Source organism: Brassica oleracea, chromosome C4 (assembly GCF_000695525.1).
Source record: "Brassica oleracea var. oleracea cultivar TO1000 chromosome C4, BOL, whole genome shotgun sequence".
NCBI lineage: Eukaryota > Viridiplantae > Streptophyta > Magnoliopsida > Brassicales > Brassicaceae > Brassica > Brassica oleracea.
The window spans coordinates 53,231,647-53,251,947 of record NC_027751.1 but is presented as its reverse complement, the minus strand read 5'-3'; the positions used below and the strand labels follow the sequence as shown (position 1 = coordinate 53,251,947).

General features: G+C 35.6%; 6 protein-coding genes and 1 long non-coding RNA gene across 12 annotated transcripts; 3 read left to right on the top strand and 4 right to left on the bottom strand.

Annotated features, from left to right (window-relative positions):
• Positions 1–2,050: 2,050 nt before the first annotated feature.
• LOC106339245 lies at positions 2,051–2,635 on the bottom strand. Its single transcript, XM_013778030.1, has one exon. It carries the CDS (start codon positions 2,633–2,635, stop codon positions 2,051–2,053), a length of 585 nt encoding a protein of 194 aa, XP_013633484.1.
• Positions 2,636–6,486: 3,851 nt separating this feature from the next.
• On the bottom strand, positions 6,487–8,689 carry LOC106337113 (dof zinc finger protein DOF2.5-like). Of its 3 annotated transcripts, XM_013776157.1 has the most exons (3): positions 8,493–8,689; positions 6,949–7,774; positions 6,487–6,918 (listed from the first exon to the last, which is right to left on the bottom strand). In XM_013776157.1, the coding sequence occupies exons 1-3, from the start codon at positions 8,514–8,516 to the stop codon at positions 6,689–6,691; spliced, it is 1,080 nt and encodes a 359-aa protein (XP_013631611.1). In that variant the 5' UTR covers positions 8,517–8,689; the 3' UTR covers positions 6,487–6,688. The 3 variants fall into 3 exon arrangements, with proteins under 3 accessions (XP_013631611.1, XP_013631610.1, XP_013631612.1); XM_013776156.1 differs by having other exon boundaries at positions 6,487–7,774; positions 8,493–8,686; XM_013776158.1 differs by lacking the exon at positions 8,493–8,689 and adding an exon at positions 8,181–8,428 and having other exon boundaries at positions 6,487–7,774.
• A 2,670-nt stretch (positions 8,690–11,359) lies between these two features.
• On the top strand, positions 11,360–12,892 carry LOC106337335 (pyridoxine/pyridoxamine 5'-phosphate oxidase 2). 2 transcript variants are annotated; one of them, XM_013776435.1, is made up of 7 exons: positions 11,360–11,499; positions 11,577–11,626; positions 11,695–11,752; positions 11,838–11,870; positions 12,215–12,277; positions 12,365–12,532; positions 12,631–12,892. In XM_013776435.1, exons 1-7 carry the CDS (start codon positions 11,410–11,412, stop codon positions 12,730–12,732), a joined length of 564 nt encoding a protein of 187 aa, XP_013631889.1. In that variant the 5' UTR covers positions 11,360–11,409; the 3' UTR covers positions 12,733–12,892. The 2 variants fall into 2 exon arrangements, with proteins under 2 accessions (XP_013631889.1, XP_013631888.1); XM_013776434.1 differs by having other exon boundaries at positions 11,361–11,499; positions 12,182–12,277.
• A 19-nt stretch (positions 12,893–12,911) lies between these two features.
• Positions 12,912–15,107, bottom strand: LOC106337334 (laccase-6). Of its 2 annotated transcripts, none has more exons than XM_013776431.1 (6): positions 14,990–15,107; positions 14,749–14,900; positions 14,428–14,672; positions 14,237–14,365; positions 13,235–14,176; positions 12,912–13,154 (listed from the first exon to the last, which is right to left on the bottom strand). In XM_013776431.1, the coding sequence occupies exons 1-6, from the start codon at positions 15,098–15,100 to the stop codon at positions 13,024–13,026; spliced, it is 1,710 nt and encodes a 569-aa protein (XP_013631885.1). In that variant the 5' UTR covers positions 15,101–15,107; the 3' UTR covers positions 12,912–13,023. The 2 variants fall into 2 exon arrangements, with proteins under 2 accessions (XP_013631885.1, XP_013631886.1); XM_013776432.1 differs by having other exon boundaries at positions 14,273–14,365.
• LOC106337336 lies at positions 14,794–15,370 on the top strand. Its single transcript, XR_001268989.1, has 3 exons — positions 14,794–14,880; positions 15,003–15,148; positions 15,231–15,370. It is a non-coding gene; the product is annotated as an uncharacterized LOC106337336 (long non-coding RNA).
• A 1,285-nt stretch (positions 15,371–16,655) lies between these two features.
• LOC106339244 lies at positions 16,656–17,300 on the bottom strand. Its single transcript, XM_013778029.1, has one exon. The coding sequence runs from the start codon at positions 17,298–17,300 to the stop codon at positions 16,656–16,658; it is 645 nt and encodes a 214-aa protein (XP_013633483.1).
• A 928-nt stretch (positions 17,301–18,228) lies between these two features.
• LOC106339595 lies at positions 18,229–20,131 on the top strand. Of its 2 annotated transcripts, none has more exons than XM_013778438.1 (2): positions 18,229–18,419; positions 18,900–20,131. In XM_013778438.1, exon 2 carries the CDS (start codon positions 18,916–18,918, stop codon positions 19,912–19,914), a length of 999 nt encoding a protein of 332 aa, XP_013633892.1. In that variant the 5' UTR covers positions 18,229–18,419; positions 18,900–18,915; the 3' UTR covers positions 19,915–20,131. The 2 variants fall into 2 exon arrangements, with proteins under 2 accessions (XP_013633892.1, XP_013633891.1); XM_013778437.1 differs by lacking the exon at positions 18,229–18,419 and adding an exon at positions 18,436–18,591.
• The last annotated feature ends 170 nt before the right edge of the window (positions 20,132–20,301 follow it).

Genomic DNA, 20,301 nt, shown 5'->3' with positions numbered 1-20,301 from the left:
CACCAAACCAAACAGAGGACAACAAAAGAATCACAGGCCAAGACCAGAAACAACACCTGAAACTCCCTACTAGTTAAGCATAAGGCTAAGAAACGAACAAGCAAGGCTGACAGAGACCAATAAGAAGGCTGACCATTGGAGAGGACGGAGGAATCAAAAATTAAGATCAATCACAGCAGGACTCCAAACCCAAGATCTTAGAGCTCACTAAAGCAACAAGACCCGCAAACCCTAGATCTTCAACCCTCCCCAGATCTGCGAAAACAGAGAGACTCAGAGACAAATCGATGCTTGTCATCACCAACCCACCACTGAGAACAGAAAGAAGAGCTGGGAAAAGATTACATCTTGTCGAGCACAAACTTCAATCGCACCTTCTCACAGGACCCCAAGCCTATCAGAAAAAACACAAGCCAAGGAAAACACAAGCTAAAGAAGAAGACAAAGAAACTGAAAACAGTCCATCCCATAGACACGGTGACGAATCACCGGCCAAGGACAGCCCTAACTCGGCGATCGTTTGTCTTGTCTCTCCTTCTCTTAATTGTTCCACTTATACTATAATGGACTATCAACTCGTTTTCAATGATGTTGCTTCTTATCTATTGGATGTAAAATTGGTGTCAATAGATTTTTTTCTTTTTTTTTGCTAAATTGTAAATCCTTTATATACTAAAACACAAGTTACATGGCTAATCAGATTTGGACACATGGCATGTTTCACAAAAAAAAAAATATCAAAACAATTTTTTCAAAATCTTTTCGATACTAACTTTTTCGGAAATTCTAAATACCCACGTTCCTAAATTTTCTCCTCCATTATCAATGATAAGATCACGATCTAAAACTATATTTATTTGTTCTTCATCCCTTTTTTCTTCTCCATTGCTTCATATTCTCTCTGTTCAGATCGTTTACTGATGCAAAATAATTTCATACAAGTAATAATCTATTAATTGTTTATTTCAGGTTGAATATTGCATGTGAGTGTACACCTGTTTTAAAGCTTTGTCAAAGCAAGATACGTAACAATAAGTATCTTGAACTCCATTATCTATATATGTGGTATTTACAAATATGTTATTTCCATGGTTTATGCTGCAAAATCTGAGTAAACGAAAAAAATTAAGAATCAATCTTTATATTGTTCAGTTTTTTTTTAAACTATTTTTGTTTGCTGCAGACATGTAATCAAACCAAAGCTAAAAGAAGAAGAAGAAAATATGAGCAATCAAATAAAAGTTTCGATGAGATATGTTCTGAGTTAAGTTGGCCAAGGTAGAGTTGCAGAACAAAGGTAGAGTTGCAGAACGTTTGACCTTTCAGAATTCAGGTACAATAATTTATTTATTTTTAGTCTTTACAACTTTTAGAAAAGCACATTACTAATCATTTTCTGTAATTAATTTTGAAATTTCTCAAGTTTTCTTTACAAAGTTCCTAGGTTTAAAAAAAAACTATATAAAACAGAAAATAATTAATATATTAGATAAAAATACTTTTCCGGAAACCTTTAAATAATAATTTAAGAAAACAGTTCTCATTTTGACAAAACAAACTAAATTTGTAAGTTTTAATCTTAAAAAACAGAATAAGTAATGTGGATAAAAAATCAAACTGAGTAAAATTACAGTTAAAATTTTAATTGTGAAAAATCTAAATTTTAATCTTAAAAATCAAATGTAATCGCAATAGTTTTCGAAAATATTGCAAACATGTAACCATTTTAAAAATAATATCAAATTTCATGTTTAATCCCCTCCCTCTTTCAACATTTTTGTTTAAATTTGAATGCATATTCAGGTCATATAGAAAATATTTGACAGAAAATATTTAAATTCTGATTGAAAATTGTAACATTATCAAATAATTTTAAAGACAGAAAATGACCTGTGCCTAGCACGGGCAGTGATACTAGTATCATATAAATGAAAAAAAGAGCTTGCAAGCAAACATCTTAAGTCTGAAACATTCTGGCAAAAAAAATAAAAACAGGATGGATCACCAACTAAAACATACTAGATGCTAAGTAACTTTTGTAAAAATCATATCATATCAGCCACATGGACATGAGTGATCTGAATTGTTTCCTCCCTTTCCTAGCAGATATGATATTTCTCAGCTCTTTGTCAATGCAGTGGAAGATCGAAGCAACATACAGAGAGATGTGATTATGGATGAGGTTGTTTCGTTGCTTCCACAGGTGGAAGATCACTACTCGTGTGGCTAGTTTTCGTAGAAGCTTCAGCTCGGGTGTTGCGGCTGCGCGGATCCAAGACAAGAGTTCGGACCAGTCCGTGAAGCTCGACATAGGCGGATGACATCTGATGAAGACTTCACTCCAAATATCATGACTGTATTCACAGTTCAAGAAGAGATGGTCTCTAGTTTCTACATCCCTAGAGCAGAAAGGAAAATCAGTAGCAACGATCATTCCCCATGTAGCAAGTCTGCTTCTCGTTGGGAGCATGTCGTAGTTTGCCATCCACATCGTAAATGAGTGCTTGGGGATTGCTCCCTTGAACCAAACCACATCGCACCAGTCGACCTCCTCCTGCCTAGGCCTGAGCATTTCCCATGTGGTTGACGACCTGAAAAAGCGAGAAGGAGAATCACCAGCAACCCATTCATACATATCATCGATATCAGGGGCAAGAGGCAGAGAGATATAGTAATATAAGAGTGCAGATCCACTTCCTGCTCAGATCTTGGATGCGGTAAAGACCAGGAAGAACCATGTATGGCATCAGCAACAACTGCATCTCTTCTGATACGAAGAGCTCTCGGCCCTGAATCTCTAATATAATTTATAAGCTGGCCCAGCGGAGACCAAACATCAAACCAAAAGCTAGCTGACAGCCCATTTCCTATAGAGATTTTACAGAGCTGAAGAGCAAGCGGGCGAAGCTTGAGCAATCTTTTCCAGGCCCATGAGTCAGATTGTGAAGGCTCAATAGACCAGAATGATTTATCTTGTAAGTGTGTGTTCCGGTGCCAATCAGCCCATAGGGAGGGAGCTTTAGACAGTAAGATCCATATGAATTTTAGACACAGAACTTGGTTCCAAGTAGTGAAGCTACGAAGACCAAGGCCCCCCTCTTCTTTTGGCAGGTAAACGTTGACCAGGATACCTTAGCAATACCTCGCTTATCAATGTTTCCAGTCCATAGCAATATATTACTTTGATAACATAAACTAATAGAGAGACTGAAATATCAAAGTCACATTAAACTATAGAATATAAAACTAAAATCAACTTATACATCTAAACTCCATTATTGTTTGATTTATCCAATGCAACTTTAATCCCTAGTTTTTATGTGTTCTTCTGGTGAGTGATACTAGCTAACCATATATTGATGCTTCATTTTGGGTCACGAACCATGTAAAAACCATGCTTACGCCACAAATAATAAGTAGTAATGAATTTTTTTCAGTATATATGGGATGGAGCACAGATATTTAAATTCTTTTGGAACAATCGTACCTTGGTAAGTAATCAGAATTATTTTTTTGGGACTATCAAGTTCTTTTTTTGTGTGTGTCCAACCACCTCTAATCTTCCAAGAAGATTACCACTTTTTAATTTGGAGACTTGTTCTTTTTTTTTTGGGACTATCTACTTTTCGATTTTTAGACTAAATAAAACATCTTTCTATTCGAATATTTTAATTCGCATAGTTGACTCAATCCAATGAGTTATAATATTTATTCGTATAAAGCGAGCATGCGCGAATAAGTCCAAGATCTCTTATACAGCATGATAAGTAGGATAAGCCTTGCACCTTGGGGAGAGTAAATTTATGTAAAAATTATTTAAAAAATATCGTATGAAAAATAAAATTTATATTATTGATCGAATTAATATTTTTGGCCCTTAAACAATTTTTTTAAATTTTTTTGTTAATTACATAATTTGTTTACTAGTGAACTGATTCAATTTTTAAAAAATTATTTATCGCATAAAAACATAACGTTTAGGCCAAAGAATCTTATGCCTACTATTTGGTTACAATGAAACTATGCCAGCTCGGTTTTATATCATGATTTAGCCATTTAAAAGTTAATTATGGTTATGAGAAGTTTACGTTCACGTGTCAATCATATCTATCTTCGATATTTTTCTCCTTTTTTGTGTCATTTTGGTTATTGCTCCATATAAATATTGATTTTTGAGTTTATTCTCATTTCTATCTTTTATTTTGGCCTGAGATTTAGAAAAATTATGCCTACTATTTGGTTACAATGAAACTATGACAACTCGATTTTATATCATGATTTAGAAATTTAAAAGTTAATTAAGGTTATGAGAAGTTTATGTTCACGTGCCAATCATATCTATCTTCAGTATTTTTTCATTTTTGTGTCGTTTTTTGTCATTTTGGTTATTGCTCCATATAAATATTGATTTTTGAGTTTATTCTCATTTCTATCTTTTATTTTGGCCTGAGATTTAGAAAAATTTTAAGATTCAAAATTATTAAATAGATATGCGCTTTGTGCAAAATATATATTTTATATTTATTACTTATTTTATATTTTTCTGCATATTATGAAATAATAAAATAATAATTATATATTAAATAACTAAGAAATCAGTTATTATTATGTAATAAATTGGATTGCAAATATAAATCAAATGACCGCTCTTGTTTATTCGCAATCATTTTAGGATAAATAAATCAAAACAATCAATCTTATCTATCGTATATGATATTTAATTAAATTTAAACGATATGAAGTATATATATTAACATAAACATCTATTAAAATAAAATTATTTATTTATATGATTTTATTATCATTGTACCTTATTATAGAAAAAAATTTAAACATTGATCACAAAAGTTTATGTGAGACTTTTAACAGTTTTAATAATTTATACTTGTTTTGAAAAATTCAAAATACAACATATACAAAAAAAATCTAATTTTTTAATATATGATTAATGTAATTGTGTAATTTATTTTAATAATAAAGAATTAAACAAAAATGATAGAAAGTATAAAAATTGTTAGCAAATCTTCATTATTTGAAATTATTAATTATTATATATATCATAATCACATTAGGTAATTTCGTAGGTTTTATTTATGGAAATAATATATAATAAATTTCAATTTGATAAATGAAAGGTCCATAATAGACATACTATATAATATAACATTCTCTAGCAATTTAATTTTGGATTAACAAAATTCTCAATTGATTTTCAAGCCGCCACGTAAACAAATTAACATTCCAATTACGTGACAATTCAGCATAACACTCTTTAATTAGTACAAATTACATGTTTTAAACTTTTTAAATGTTTCTCTATTAATATATAGGGGATGTTTTAGTAATTTTGTCATTTTTTAAATTCAAAATATAACATATACGAAAAAATCTATATTTTAATTTTATAGCTAATTTGATTGTTTAATTTATTTTAATAATATAAAATTAAACAAAAACGATGGATGAGATATAAATTGTTATCAAATCTTTATTATTAGAATCATTAATTGTCATATATATGTTAGTCATATTTGGTAATTATGTATCTTTTATTTAAGGAAAGAAAAGAAAATAGTAATTGTACATTTTAATTAATTTTATAATTAGTTTAATAAAAAGTATAATATATACTTAATTAGACCAACATATTTTCTAAGGATTATGAATTTCATTCTGGTGATAACACGTGGTTACACTTAAAAGTTGTAATGTTTTTCAAGTGGATATCACGTTTGGTTTATTTTTAAAGTATGTGAGAATTTCCCGAATAAGTCTCGTGTCTATATGCTAGTTATTGGTTGGTACGTATAAAAGAAGTTCAGTATATGACTACTGTCACACAAAAAAACATTAATATAACGAAGCCTAAGAAAAATCGTGTTTAGTTGGGTGGGAACTCTATGAGTGGCACCTCGTTATTCAAGTCATTAACACAAAATATCATTATTATTCTCCTTAGATATATACAGTGTGTTTACACGACTTTTCCATCTTAAATAAGTTAAGTTATTCATGGAATCGAATATCATTATGCAGTACATGCGATGTCACGTACGGGCATGAGGAAAAGCTTAATTCATTTCGAGAAACCAAAGCTGCCAAGATCCATCATTTACCTTATAATTCTTTCAAATTGCTAGTTACTCATTTCAACTTCACCCATGCGGTGCTTTTGATATTTGAATTCATAGCTATATTTTGTTATATAGTCATATATATTCTATTAAGATGAACCCTTCTGAATTCGAATACTGAGAATGATGGCGATAATTATTTATATACATGGTTTTTGATTTGAAAATACGATACTACAGAAACTTTGAATTGAGAAGATATCATGAGTATTTTTTTTATGATGACATATATATATACAGACAGAAGAAACGATGAATACATACATCATGTCAAGAGATTCGCATTCACATATTCTTCTATACCTATATATAACTCCATTATACATGTATCCTCATAAATCCACACCCAAAGTGAAAAACCAACCCAAATTACCGTCAAACCCAGTTACAAAATATTTAATAAATATTTGATTAAAAAGATAAAAAAAAACTATGTTGTGATAGTTAAGTTCTGACAACTTTAACTAAAGTACCCCCATGTGACTATGTAAGGCAAAATATCATGAAAGAGAATTAGAAAGATAATTTTCATAATCTCTTTTGATCATGTTGCTTCACCATGAAGATCCTCCACCTGTAGTACTGAACATCCCACTCCAGTATCCATTATTAGGGCTTGAATTATTATTATTACCATGACTCTTCTGTTGTTGATTATCATCATGATCAACTTCTTGTGTTATGCTTGATGAAAGCTCCTTCATTTGATCCCCAAAGGGAAACAAAACCCTACCTTGATGATGATCACTATGAGCATCACCAGAACTGTTGTTGTTGTTGTTGTTGTTGTTGTTGTTGTTGTTGTTGTTGTTGTGTCCAAGCCCTTGATGATCAGTAGAGAAAGAGAGATTACTTGTTTTGTAATCCACCATCGTTGGAAACCCTGAAGAAGTGTACATCACATTGTTTGAAGAATCCATCATTGGACCAGAAGGCATAAAAGAGTTAATCCCTGATCTTGATGAAACATTAACTCCTGTTCTTAGAAGCTCAAGCGCTGAAACAGGAGACGACGAAGAACCATAGAGAGAAGATGAAGATGACGGCTGTTGATGAGTCATATTGCCATTTCCTTCCATCTTATGCATCTGAAGAAATTTAGACATGTGAACATGTTGGTCTTGCATGACCGGGAAAGACAACATGTTGAGATCTTGTGATGCCCCTTTTGATTTATTAGGGATTTGGTTTGAGAAGATAATTGGTGGGTTTAGATCTGGAAGTGTTGTAGTCAAACCAAGTGAAGATGGTGTTGTCTGAAGGATGTTTGATGATGATGATCTCTTGTTCTTTCTTGAACTTCCACCGACAGGGACATTCCTGAGAGATCCACCTTCGGTCCAGTACCTCCGACAACCTTTGCAGAAGTATCTTGGTTGCGTGAGACTATAGTTGTTGTAGTAACAAAATTTTGTGTTGGTTGAGTTACATCTTGGACAATTTATTTTCTCTTGTGGTCTTGATTTCCTCTCCACCACAACCGACGTATTGTTGCTGTTGCTTACGCCGGCGGAGACGCCGCCGCTGGATGTGAGAACGGTGTTTGGCCTTGCAATGGACGGGGTGTTTGATTGATGAGTGTTATTATTAGGAATCATAATTTGCTCCATTGGTTTTACGTTCATCATTTCTTGGAAGCCCTAGAACATTTAAATTGAAAGAGCTAATTAGAGAAACCCAAAAAAAGGAGCTAAGAGAGAGTTTTATATTGAAAACCTATATCAATATATACCACAAGGTTTCATAAATTATATAATAAGCTGATTAAGCGATAAACATGTGGTTAATTTGCATCATGCTTCTTAATTTTAAGCACTGGTCAAACAGAAAAATGAAACATGTCCTTTAGATTTTCCTTGTTTGGTATCCTAAGAGCTATATAGAATTGGGTGTATAATGAAAAAGATGAAAACCAAGAACAAAAGTGTGAATAACAAATTATGAGTTTTAATTAATATTCTATCCATTCTTTTTCAATATATACTTAATGATTAGTCACATTAAAAGGCTGAGAAAATGTGTTGTGAGCTATAATATATCCCTAACCTTTTATCAACCTCGAAACCTTAAAATGATAAAATTCACATGCAAAGTTTCGTTGACATATTTTAGCAACCAAAAAAAAAATTCATTGACATATGTGAAACTCTTAAGAAATCTCTATATCATCTTTAACCACAAACACATATCACCACACCATGATATTCATCGATATATGCACACACATAAATATGCATATATATATAATTAAGTATGAAATCTTTCATAGAAGAGAGAAAGAGAACAGAGGAAAAGTAGCATTTAAGAAGAATATAGAAGAAACAGAAAAGAAGAGGCAAAGGAAGATCTTATAAGTACCTGTGTCCACTTCGTAGCGTCCATGACCACAAAGAGAAAGCAAGAGAAAGAGAGATAGAAAGATGTGTGGGTTTTGAGTAAAGGCCAAAGAGAAGAATGTTTCTGAGACTTTTTTTTTTTTTTTTTGCCTTTTGCTTTGTTTGTGAGTGATGGCTCTTATATGCGTTGCCTTTCACTTTATGGATGATGAAAAATGAGCCAGCGAAGAAGACGGAGAAGAGTAGCATCCAATTTTTAACTTATTACTAAGAGAATAAATCTGCCTTTTTCTTCAACTAGAGAATATCTAAGTAAACTCTTTTTCTTCTACATTTTAAATAGAAGAACCCATAACAAATATATACGTATTTTAGTGAATTTGGTTCTATTGGAATATATTTTCAATATGATTTATTGAATGTTAAAAATATTGAAAATATATTATATATCTAATAACTTAAATGTAGAAATTTTAAATAACATTTTATTCGTGCTGAAAGTGACATTTTGGCATTTATTATGCCATTTAGATGATCATAATTATGAACTAAAATATATGTCTAATGACTTGAATATAAAAAAATGGATCAGCATGTTTTTTTCTTCTGAAAATGATAAATTGGCATTATGCCATTTACGTGATCGTTATGAACTGAATTGTTTGATTTAGAGATTATATTATGATTTGTAATTTCATAGTATCATCCGCCCAATTCGGGAGAAACCTATGGACAAAACTTTTCAGAAATTTTCGGTTTTAAAAAGAATAAAAGAAAGAAAAAGAGAAAGTTGGGTTTGTTGATTTTGACTAGTGATGATGTCTCGTGACCGGTCTCTCTTGGTAGCTCTTTCTGGTCCCTCTTAAATAAAATATACTTTTCAAAGAGAAAAATCGTGTGTAAGGAATTATGTCCTCTGTTAAATTAATATATTTTAAAATAAATATAAAACTCCTATGTGCATTGTATTATAGAATGCATAGTGTTAGTGGAAGTATGAGTTGTATGCTATTCTTGGCCTCCCATTTTGTGATTGCATACTATATGTTATGATCCATCAAATCGCATTTGCTATATTTTTAAAATCCCAATACCATACCTATATGTGTACATACACCACATGTATTGCGTACATGTGATTAGTGGCTTTGACACCTAAATTTAGCTCGACTCTAAACTTTACTATTCAATGTTGATAATATATACTTGGTACCGATCTAGAGTTTATGAAACTGATGAGATCAGTGAAATAAAAAAAAGTCCAAAAGCAAAAGAATGATTATACTGGGTTGTACTTGTGACTAGTATTTTAAATTTAAATATTTTCATTACACAAAATTTTAAGATTATTTCTAGCTTGTTATCTAATAACGTTCTAAAGTTAATGGTATTTTTTTAATTTGTCTATATAATCTTGCAACTGAACATATGTACGTACTCTTTAAAATAAAAAAATGGCATTCTACTATTCATTTGTATGATCATGACATCTAAGACCATAATTATCGCGGTTTCTAAAACCCGATTCTGTGTGATTTTAATGTGTGGGCTCTACGTGTTTTTTAAAAAACGGTCACGAAAGTCGCGAGTGAAGGATTGGTATTGGGCTGGTTTTTTACTGTTTGCAGACCCCCACCGACACGTGGCGACCGGCGATTGGTTCAATTTTTTTTTCTTTTATTTTCAAGGACAAAAAAAATTAAAAAAAAAAATTAAGGACTACATATCGGGTATCAAGTGATAATCATGCTCTCATAATGCATGTAACCAAACTAAACCAATATTTACGTTTACTTAGCAATATAGTATCTGGCTTTTCATAAGTAGTAAAGAGTCACCTCATCATACATATCTAAAGTTGAATATGATTTTGACGAAAGTGGTAAAGATCAAGATCTTATATGTTAAAAATATTAAGTGAAATATGACATCTCGTATATACACGTAAAATTCAGGAGAACCTAAAGTTCTTAACCCGTGAAAGCTTTTAGATGATGATACTAGACAGACTTATAAAAGCAAATTAACCTAAGAATGAAGAAACCCTCTCTATCAATTCATAGATTCATTAGGCTGTCTTTATACAATTATACAACGAATATTAATAATTTCGAAGGGAAAGTGGCTAATAAAATAAGTATGGTTAAGCCCTTTATCGAAAAAAAAAAAAAAAGTATGGTTTCGCATCTTAGAATTTTCAAGGAAATTTTTTTTGAAAAAGATGACGAGGGAGAGAGAGTAGAAGAACTAGAGCAGCATTAACTATGAAAATTTTGGAGAGGTAATTAAAAAATAAGAATAAAATAGTGGATGGGTCTCACCATTTTTGAAAATAGGGAAGTTTTTGCTGTCTAAATCAGCAGCGATCTTGGGGGAGTTTTTCAACTGTTCGCGGACTCCAGTGACACGTGGTGGTCCGCGGGTTTTTAATTTGTTTTTTTTAATCAGAGAAAAGATGCTCTTAGGAAGGTGAAGACCGACAGGAAGCGACAAAACGGAGGTGGAGACAGGGTCCCACAGTTCGTGGCGTGATTGAGATTTGGTCCCACTGTTCCAAATCTACTTTTTTTTACTGACGTTGACATCTGTCTTCTCTTGCCCAACACCCTCACCCACCCAATCCTTATCTCTCCATACTTGTCATTTCACTGTTCCAGCTTCCTCTCGCGTGCCGCTTTCCGCTAGCGAACTATCATCGGACCATCGAGCACAAAGGCCCAATATTAATTATACGAGGCCCATTACTTACATATTGATATCAAGTAACAGGCCCGATACTAATTAAATTACACAATGCCCACTAGTTCACTAACAGACCCAATACTAGCAAAGAACCAAACGACGGCGTTTTATAGTGAAGTGTGGAGATCTCTGAAGTGTGTGTAATAAATATCTGATCGACTAAAATGGAAAGGCCGAAACTCTGAGTGAGGAAGACGATGGGAACAGCTGCAGCGCCATGGAAGCAGCTTCTCTTCGGTGCGATCGAGGCCAATTCTCACCTAAAACACTCTTCCTACGCTCAGCTCGTAAGCCTTCCCTTCTCCATCTTGTTAGTATTGTTTACACAGGGAGCGAAGTTCCTTTCATCTGTTGATATTTGTAGGCGACGATTGGTGTTAATGGCCGCCCTTCGAATCGCACCGTCGTCTTCAGGTGATACGACTGTGAGAGTGTCCGTGTTTTGATTATTGGTTGTGTAGTGATAACTTTTGTTTTGTTAGGGGCTTTGAAGAGAACGGTGAGAGGATTCAAATCAACACTGATCTTCGTAGTCGCAAGGTCTTATCAAGTTTCATGTTGTTGGCATTGTTTTGGTTGTGTCTGTCTCTGTTTCGTGTTGTGATTTTTCTACATTTCGTTGCAGATTCAAGAGCTTAAGCAGTGTCCGTTCTCTGAGGTGACAATCTCTTTAAGCTTGGTTTAGCTCTGTCCGTTTACCTATCGCGCGCTCCGCGACTTGGGTTTAAACGTTGGTGTTCGTTTTGATGTCTGATCGCGCGACCAGTCGCAGGTTCCGATTCAAGTTGCCTGAAAAAACAGCGATTAAAACTTAAGAAAATTTTGACCGCCCAACACGCAAACAAACATAATTTTAGTCGCAAGGCGCAGGTCGCGACATGTAAACGAACTTAGGACACACTACACGTAAACGAACAAGTTTATCTTAATCACACTTTGATTTGACACTGGTGGTTGTTTTTTATTAAGATGTGTTGGTATTTCTCGGATACTTGGGAGCAGTTTCGGATCAATGGAAGGGTTGAGGTCATTGATGCTTCGAATACTGACCAGACCAAGCTTCAGGTTGGAGATATATAACTTAGTTTAACAACTCAGAGAAGGAAGAAAGACTTTTTTTTTTCCTGATTGTTTTTTTATTTCTTGATGTAGCTAAGAGAGAAGGCTTGGTTTGCTAATTCTCTAAAGTCAAGGATGACGTACACCTGTCCTGCGCCTGGTATGCCTTACAATGGTGAGCAACCAGATCAAGAAGTTAAGTTAGATCCCTCAAGTGGTCCAGTTGCTGATTACTGTCTAATGCTCCTAGAGCCAGAAAAGGTGTTTTTTTTTTTTTAATATAATTTCTTTCTTCTGATGTCCCCTATGTATGTTGAAGCTAGCAGATTTGTTTCATTAGTGGTTTCTTTTGATGACAGGTTGATTACTTGAATCTCAAAAGTAATCAGAGGCTTTTGTTTTCGTCCATGATTAGTGGAACAGGAGATAAGTGCTGGACTTCTGAAAAGGTTAACCCATGATTAAGTTATAATGGCTGTGAGAGGGTAATTAAAGTATTTGTTATTTGTGTGCTAGCAATATTTTCATTCTTGGCATTCAAACAGTCTACTGTGTATCTCTGCTTTCTGTGTTGGACCATATTGAAAAAATGAATAAAAATATCTGAATCTTTCTCTTCTATACCATAGTCTATATCCCTTTTGAATGAAGCACATTTCATTTGCTCTAGATTAAACGAATAAGAGTAGGCAAATGGAAGAATCTTCCTCTGGGAGATGTTTCCCTGTCACCATTTGCTAATTTCAGTGAAGCTAGCACTTTGGTAGGTCTGCAGGAGGTTGAGGTAGACTCTCAACCACCGTCTTGCCATTTTTCACTATAAACATTGTGCTCATTCCCCATGTTTGATGGATATCAAAATGGCAATGCAATAGCCATAGCCCTGTTTCATTAAAAGAAGAAGAATATGTTTATCAGCAAAATGTCTGTGATGCGAAGGAGTGTTGTGAATAAGAAGAATACCTGGATTGTCAGCAACAAAACGAATCGCAGCCCATCCTCCAACTGGGACTCCAATAGTGTTCAAATAAGGAGGATCCTCCAGGTTAAACCGTGCTGTTTGTTGATCATAGTTCCCTGTGCCATAGCCAATAACATAGAAGCTATGCCCGTGAAGATGAATCGGATGATTTTCAGTTGTTAGAGTGCCAGTGTTCTGGAAGATGATCTGTATCCTGCTCCCATACTCGAAAACCATTGCTCTGGTCCCGTTTGCTGCCTGCGTGTCATTGGCTATATCATTGGGCGCTCCATTGACGAAGTCATAAGACTTTTCTGGTGCTGTTGGGAAATCTAGAGTGAAGTACCCTTCCAGTTTCTTGTAATAAGCTTCCAGTATCGATACTTTAGGTTCCACGAAGCTGATGTTGTTCATTGAAGCTGCTAGCCTTCCTTTCCTGGGACCTTGGCACTTGTTGTTTGGGTCTTCAGAGTTACACTTGTTTACATTTATCCCAATTGTGATGAAGAGATGAGCATCAACATCTTTTGGAACGTCAACTGTGTTTAGACTTCTGAGCCCATCCATGACAGTCTTAACAGCAATGTTATCATTGAAAACAGGTAACTTAGCTGGTGACGCTACACTGTTGGGGAATGCACCAAAGTATCGGAGACTAGCTATCGCTGAAGTGTGTTGAAACTTGACGTTCTTTGCAGACTCGTACGGACCCATGGCGATGGAGTATCTCCCAATGGGTTGATCAGCTGTGAGGAGAAGGTTCATTGTCTGTCCAGGCACGAGCATCAGACGCTCTGTTGTAAAAGGTTTGGTGTACTCGCCGTCTACTTCCACTATGGTTAACCTGTGATTGGCTATGGTGAAGAAGCTCTCCATGTTGATGCCAGCGTTTATCAGCCTTAGCAGGTATGTCTTCCTTGGCACTATCTCAAGTTCATAAACATCTGAAATATAAAGATATTAAAACAAGGATCAATAATCATATTCAGTCTCATATGTATTACCTTTAGAGGAGCAATTGTAGTTAGGTCCTGGCTGACCATTAATTGTGAATGCATCTGCTGGAGGAGGAGGTCCTCCACTCTCCAGTACATGTTTTTCAAGCTCCACCACGTTCTTAAGCCAATACTCTCCTAGATTATGAAAAACAAATCAGTAAAGGCAATTAGTGAAAGAGAATAGCTTTATAGATTACCTAGGAGAATTGTATGCTCTTTGAAGGGTTTCTTGAATGGGTAAGGAACATTAGCTTTAGGATATACAATGAGCGGACCGTATACAGTAGCTCTAAGCCAAGAAAAGTGTGCATGCCAAAAGAATGTGCCCTTTTGTTGCGCCACTGTGAAGTTGTATGTGAAACTCTGTCCGCTCTGAATTGGACATTGTGTGATGTAAGATGGACCATCGTACCAACAAGATAGTTTTTGCTTAATACCATGCCTGCATATAATAGAGACAACTCTTGTTAGTCTAATTTTTCTTCTAAGCATTTGTGTACTTATATGTAGATGCATACCAATGAATTGTGGCATTATAGGGGGTCATGTTGATAACATTAACGACAATGTTGTCATCTTCTTGAGCGGTTATCGCAAGGCCAGGGAACTTTCCGTTGATTGTCACAATCTCTTTTGTCTGGCACAGCCTGGTGAGTCTCTTTGTTTGTACCTGTTAGAAATTAGTACACAGTAGAACTCTGTTTAGTAGTACACATAAGATGAAACATTGATTATGGTTTGAATATTGTTAATACTTACTTTAAACTGGTAGATCCTAGTTGCAGCGCTACACCTGCCAATGTTCATTACTTGAAGAATGAACAAGCAAAAGCTAAGACGGAGCAAGGAGGAGACAGAGGAACTGGCCATCTTTTATTGACAAAAAAAAAAAGAGACAGGGAGATATGAGAGTGAAAGGTACTGATTAATGCACTTGGTTTATATAGTGTTCGAAGTCGCAAAAAAAAAAAAGGAAACATAATATATATACTTTGGAAAGAGATTCATGATTTTGTAGAGCTGGGAAGAGGGACACTAGTGATTATAAGGTGTTGGGAAGGCGTGGCTTGTTTACTTGACCCCAGCGTGAGACTGAAGGCAACACACGGGTTACTCAAAAAGGGATTGTAAAAAGAGGAGATACTCTTAATTTGTTTATACTCGTTGGTTTCGGATCAGTAAAAGCTTTATACATTACCATGCAGGATTCTCTACCTTACTTTGTGACATGTAATGGATATGAAACTGCTGATTCATCTGGACCAACCCAAGACTACAGAGCAGATTCTTCTTCTTCTTCTTCTTCAAGCTACCATTTCTTTCGACCTGTCATTATTCATCAAATTCGATGGTAAATATGATTTTGATTACTGTTGATTATACATACGAGTTTTAGGATTAGGTGAGGTGCATGATTTAGCATCATTAGAAGAGTGTTAATTAGTAGGGTCGTATATGGTTGTATGGACATTACACGATGATGTTGTTTAGAGCTTTTGAGAGTGTGTTAAAAAAAGGAAAGAGTAAGAAGGGATCAAGTCCCTTGGTCGGTGTTTTGGATGGACTTAATTTTTTTATGTGGTCGAGTCATCATCAAAGTTCGTGCACGCCTTAGCTTGTCAAAAACTCAATCTTAGACTGAAACATGATGATTAATATGAATTTTGACCAAATGATATTTTTACATACTCGAAAGGTCAAAAACATTAATGCGTTACTTTTCATCAAGATCACCTTTTATAATCTTTTGACTGATACACATTGTTGAATTTTAACACATTCTTAGCAAATCATGCATATATACACAAGAAAAAAACGATGTGATCCACCCTTTCGTGTTATATTGTTTTATCAAGCAAACCGTGATAATATACATTTTTACTATAATCAAGATTCACATATCAACAGGTCTACTTCACAATACACATTAAGAACACGGGCTCAACTAAGTCATGGGCCAGGCCCATCCGAGGCGGCGGCGCTGCGGCGGAGGACGGTGGTCCGGCGGCGGCGCGTGGACCGCACGCGCGCAGAGGCGAAACTTCCAGAGGCGCGTACGGCTTCGTCCGGGATCCGATCGCGACGCGATCGGTGTCTACGGCTTCGTCTCGGCGAGAGGAACACGATGATGGCCTTGGATGCACGAGATTCGCTACGGTTAGAAATGTATGATCGATTTACCAAAACGACCGAAACTTAACTCAAAACATTGCGGTTTCCGGTTACCTCAAGCTGCGGTTGATGGTGACGAGCTTGACGACGTCCTGACGTGCGGTGGCTCCGGCGAGGACTCTTGGTGAGATTTCTCCCTTCCTCTTCTCTCTCTCTCTCTCTCTAAAGAGAATGATCTAACCCTTGGGCAAAGCAAGGGTTGGGGTCATTACAATTCTCCCCTACTTACAAGGAATTCGTCCCTGAATTCAATTCATAAGCAGGCATGCCCAATGTCAACCCGGAAAAGCTCCGGATAATCAATCCTCATCTGGGGCTCGGACTCCCAAGTCTCTTCCTGAATACCATCTCTCTCCCAACGAACTTTGACCAACATAGTCATCATACCATCATCTGCTCTCACTTGGCGATCCAATAGCTCTACTGGCTGACACGGCGCACGCAAATTCCTACCAAAGTCACTGGGCGGCTGCTGCAAAATGAGCTCCGGTTCTCTCACGACTTTCCTCAAAACCGAAACATGAAACACGTCATGGAAACCTGCTAACTCTCCTGATAAATCCAACCGATACGCAACTGCTCCAATCCGCTCTAAAATGGGATATGGTCCCATATATCTCGGTTTAAGCTTCTTCAGCTTCCGAGTCTTAGATCCTACCTGAAAGGTCCTCATTTTCAGGTATACTAGGTCACCAATCTCAAACTCCAAATCCTTACGGCGCTTATCTGCATAACTCTTCTGACGATCATGGGCTTCCCTAAGCCGCATCTTAAGCATCTCAACCTGTTCAACTATCTCTTGAACCATTGCAGGTTCTATCTCACATCGCTCCCCCATTTCGGTCCAACAAAGCGGTGTGCGACAAGGCCTACCATAAAGAGCCTCATATGGTGCCATTTTAATGCTCGAGTGATAACTATTATTGTAGGCAAACTCCGCTAGGGGTAGGTACTTTGCTCAACTCCCTTCCCAATCCAAAACACAAGCTCTAAGCATATCCTCCAAAGTCTGAATCGTCCTCTCTGACTGACCATCTGTCTGCGGGTACCAACGAGCAGGAGTGATTTTCGGACCGGTGCTATTGGGCTTTTGGGCTTCTATCATTTTATCGCTTTAATCGTTTATGTTATTTCGTATTTCAGACACTCGGTTTATGTCGACTTTATGTTTCGGATTTTATTTTATATTATGGAATTCAAGCGTGGATATTGACTTTCAAATATTTATATATGGATATTTCAGATATTTGTATTTATCGTATTATTTTTACTATTTCGAAAGTGAAGGGTGTCACAAGAAGCTATCAATGTTAATTACTATTCGGAGATACACTAAGCGTAGACGTTTAACTTTTTACTTTCTTGTTTTTATATTTTTTTATACAAAATATTTATAATCATACCAAACAGTATGAATTAAAAAAAATCTATCATCTAAACCAAATTTGAAAAAAAGCAGTCTATAAAATCATTCTAACAAACACACCATTAATCAGGACATATATTTTAAAATTACAATCATTATTGTTTTCTAAATTGCAAAGAAAACAGTCTATAAAATCATTCTAACAACACACCATTAATTAGGACACATATATAATCTATTAATCTATTATCATACATATTATGCGTAATGCGCATAGTGAAGAGTCAGATTTCCCTCCAAATAATGTCGACAAAAAAAGCATTATCCGTAATAAAAAAAGAAAAAAGAGAAGCCCCACTCGATCTTGTTGTTTAACGCCACGTGTACTAATATCTAATCTGTGGACCCAAACACACCGATAGGAAACTATGGGTCCTAAAAACAGCGCCGTTTAGCGGAAGTTTGCGTGCTGAAACACAGAAAGAAAACGAAAACTGCAAAGATTCAAAAAGCTCTTAATCAGAAGCAAACAAAAACCACCTCTGACAATTGATAAAGAAGAGAGAAAAAAAAAAAAAACTCCTATCTTCGTTTTTTTGTGTTAGTCTTCACGAGAGTCACTTCTCAATTCATTCATACTATTTCCTTCTGGTTAGTTTTTTTTTTCTCTCACTTTCAATTTCTGCAAACTATTGTTGTTTCCCTCAAAAAAATTCGGTTTTTAGTTGTTGAATATTGTTCCTACAACTTAAATCATCATTGAATTTAATGTTTTTTTTTTTCTGGATTTGATTCTAAATTGCAAAGAAGGATTGTTTGGTTGGTAAGTGAATAAAAAAAAACAGAGTTTGCATAATAATATTGACAAGAATCTGCATATGTTTTTGTTAGAAGATTAGGACAAACTTCCTTTAAAGCAAAACATCAGATTCTTTTATTTTTTGTGTAAAGCTATTTGGTGATGGATCTGGTCTTATATGTGCCCACCCATCTCATAAAGATTCCCACTTTGAAATGATGATTCATTTTCTTCTCTAAATGGGAATCAAATAGTTGCATTGATCTTGAATTGATTGTTTTTCTTGATTTTTTTTTTGTGTATCAACAATCTCTTTTGTCTTGTAATATCAGAGAGCTATGGTGTGAAATGATGGCAGCAGGAGAAGCAAGAGCAGTGTGGCAAAGAACAGTTAACCGTTACTTAGTCCAAGAAGACGCTAAAAGAGCTCCCAAGTTCACCTCTTCCCACTCTTCTTCTTCTTCATCATCAACTAAACATGTTCAAGAAGATTCTGTCTCTTCTCCTCCTGTTGTTCATCCACAGAACCAATCACCTTTCATGCCTCTGAATATCCCTCAGCTGTTGGATCATCATCCCCATCACCTTCACGTGAAGACGCCATTGGAAGCTGAGGTTAATATCTCTGAGAAGAAACCTGAGCTGGGAGCAAAGGAGACAAAGGAGAGTTATGATTCTTTTGGCAAAGATGAATCCTCTGAGATACCTTTCGATCCCACCTCTCCATGGAATCCTCTCTCAAGCGAGAAAGCTGGACCCTGGTGGAGAACTACAGATAAAGATGAGTTAGCTTCCTTGGTTGCACAAAGGTCTCTGGACTTTGTTGAGAATTGCGACTTACCAACACCGCAGAAGATGAAACGCTCTTCTTATTATGGTAGTAGTCCACACGAGCAAGGGCCGAGCAGCTGCAAGAACAGAAGAGAGGAGGCTTCCTCTGAGTGTGACTTGAGCAAGTCTGAGCTGCTAGAAGCGCTGAGGCGTTCTCAGACGAGAGCTAGGGAAGCTGAAAACATGGCTAAAGAAGCGTGCGCGGAGAAAGAGGACTTGGTGAAGCTCTTGTTCAAGCAAGCGTCAGAGCTTTTCGGGTACAAGCAGTTGATGCAACTGCTTCAGCTTGAAGCACTTTACCTCCAAATCAAGAACAAGAAGATTGACAACAGGAAGGAGCCACCAGTGGATTCCATCCCTTGGAGTAGCTCCAAAGGAAGAAAACAGGGGAGGAAGAGAAGAAACAAGATGAGTAAACCGAATGGTCTGTTTGGTTTAGCATGGGGGATGAGTCTAGTTGGTGCTGGTTTGCTTCTGGGATGGACTGTTGGATGGATGCAGATTCTATCTTTCTAAGAAGAAGAAGAAGAGAAACCTACAATTTTCAATCTTTTTTTTTTCTTTCTGAGTGAGCATCTTTGATGATCTTGAAATGAGTTTTAAGATTGCTTGGAATGCTGCAGCTTTTGGACTTGGTAAAAAATAATATAAATGTAAATTGTTGCAAGAATTTTGTTAATATTGTATGTTTCTAGTTTGAGATTTTCGTTTATAAAAAAAAAGTCATATGAAATGATCTTTCATATAAGGGCTTCTGCATATGTTTAAGTTATATTATAGCTATATAATCTTCTCCTGCATGTTTATGGACTAAAAATCACTTTTACTGCTGGGTAAAAAAAAAGCCGGAAAAGGAAAGATACAATGTAAAACTTCATTCCATGTAAAGTAACACTACTATGG

What these genes read in the sequence shown, in the direction of transcription:
- LOC106339245 (XM_013778030.1), bottom strand. Translation starts at nt 2,635, where the DNA reads ATGTATGAATGGGTTGCTGGTGATTCTCCTTCTCGCTTTTTCAGGTCG.
- LOC106337113 (XM_013776156.1), bottom strand. Translation starts at nt 8,516, where the DNA reads ATGGACGCTACGAAGTGGACACAG. An exon ending in ACGCTACGAAGTGGACACAG is followed by an intron (nt 7,775 to 8,492) that starts GTACTTATAAGA and finishes TAAATGTTCTAG; the next exon opens with GGCTTCCAAGAAATGATGAA.
- LOC106337335 (XM_013776434.1), top strand. Translation starts at nt 11,410, where the DNA reads ATGGGAACAGCTGCAGCGCCATGGAAGCAGCTTCTCTTCGGTGCGATC. An exon ending in ACTCTTCCTACGCTCAGCTC is followed by an intron (nt 11,500 to 11,576) that starts GTAAGCCTTCCC and finishes TGATATTTGTAG; the next exon opens with GCGACGATTGGTGTTAATGG. An exon ending in CTGACCAGACCAAGCTTCAG is followed by an intron (nt 12,278 to 12,364) that starts GTTGGAGATATA and finishes TTCTTGATGTAG; the next exon opens with CTAAGAGAGAAGGCTTGGTT.
- LOC106337334 (XM_013776431.1), bottom strand. Translation starts at nt 15,100, where the DNA reads ATGGCCAGTTCCTCTGTCTCCTCCTTGCTCCGTCTTAGCTTTTGCTTG. An exon ending in TATAATGCCACAATTCATTG is followed by an intron (nt 14,673 to 14,748) that starts GTATGCATCTAC and finishes TATTATATGCAG; the next exon opens with GCATGGTATTAAGCAAAAAC. An exon ending in AGAGCATACAATTCTCCTAG is followed by an intron (nt 14,366 to 14,427) that starts GTAATCTATAAA and finishes TTCATAATCTAG; the next exon opens with GAGAGTATTGGCTTAAGAAC.
- LOC106339244 (XM_013778029.1), bottom strand. Translation starts at nt 17,300, where the DNA reads ATGGCACCATATGAGGCTCTTTATGGTAGGCCTTGTCGCACACCGCTT.
- LOC106339595 (XM_013778438.1), top strand. Translation starts at nt 18,916, where the DNA reads ATGATGGCAGCAGGAGAAGCAAGAGCAGTGTGGCAAAGAACAGTTAAC.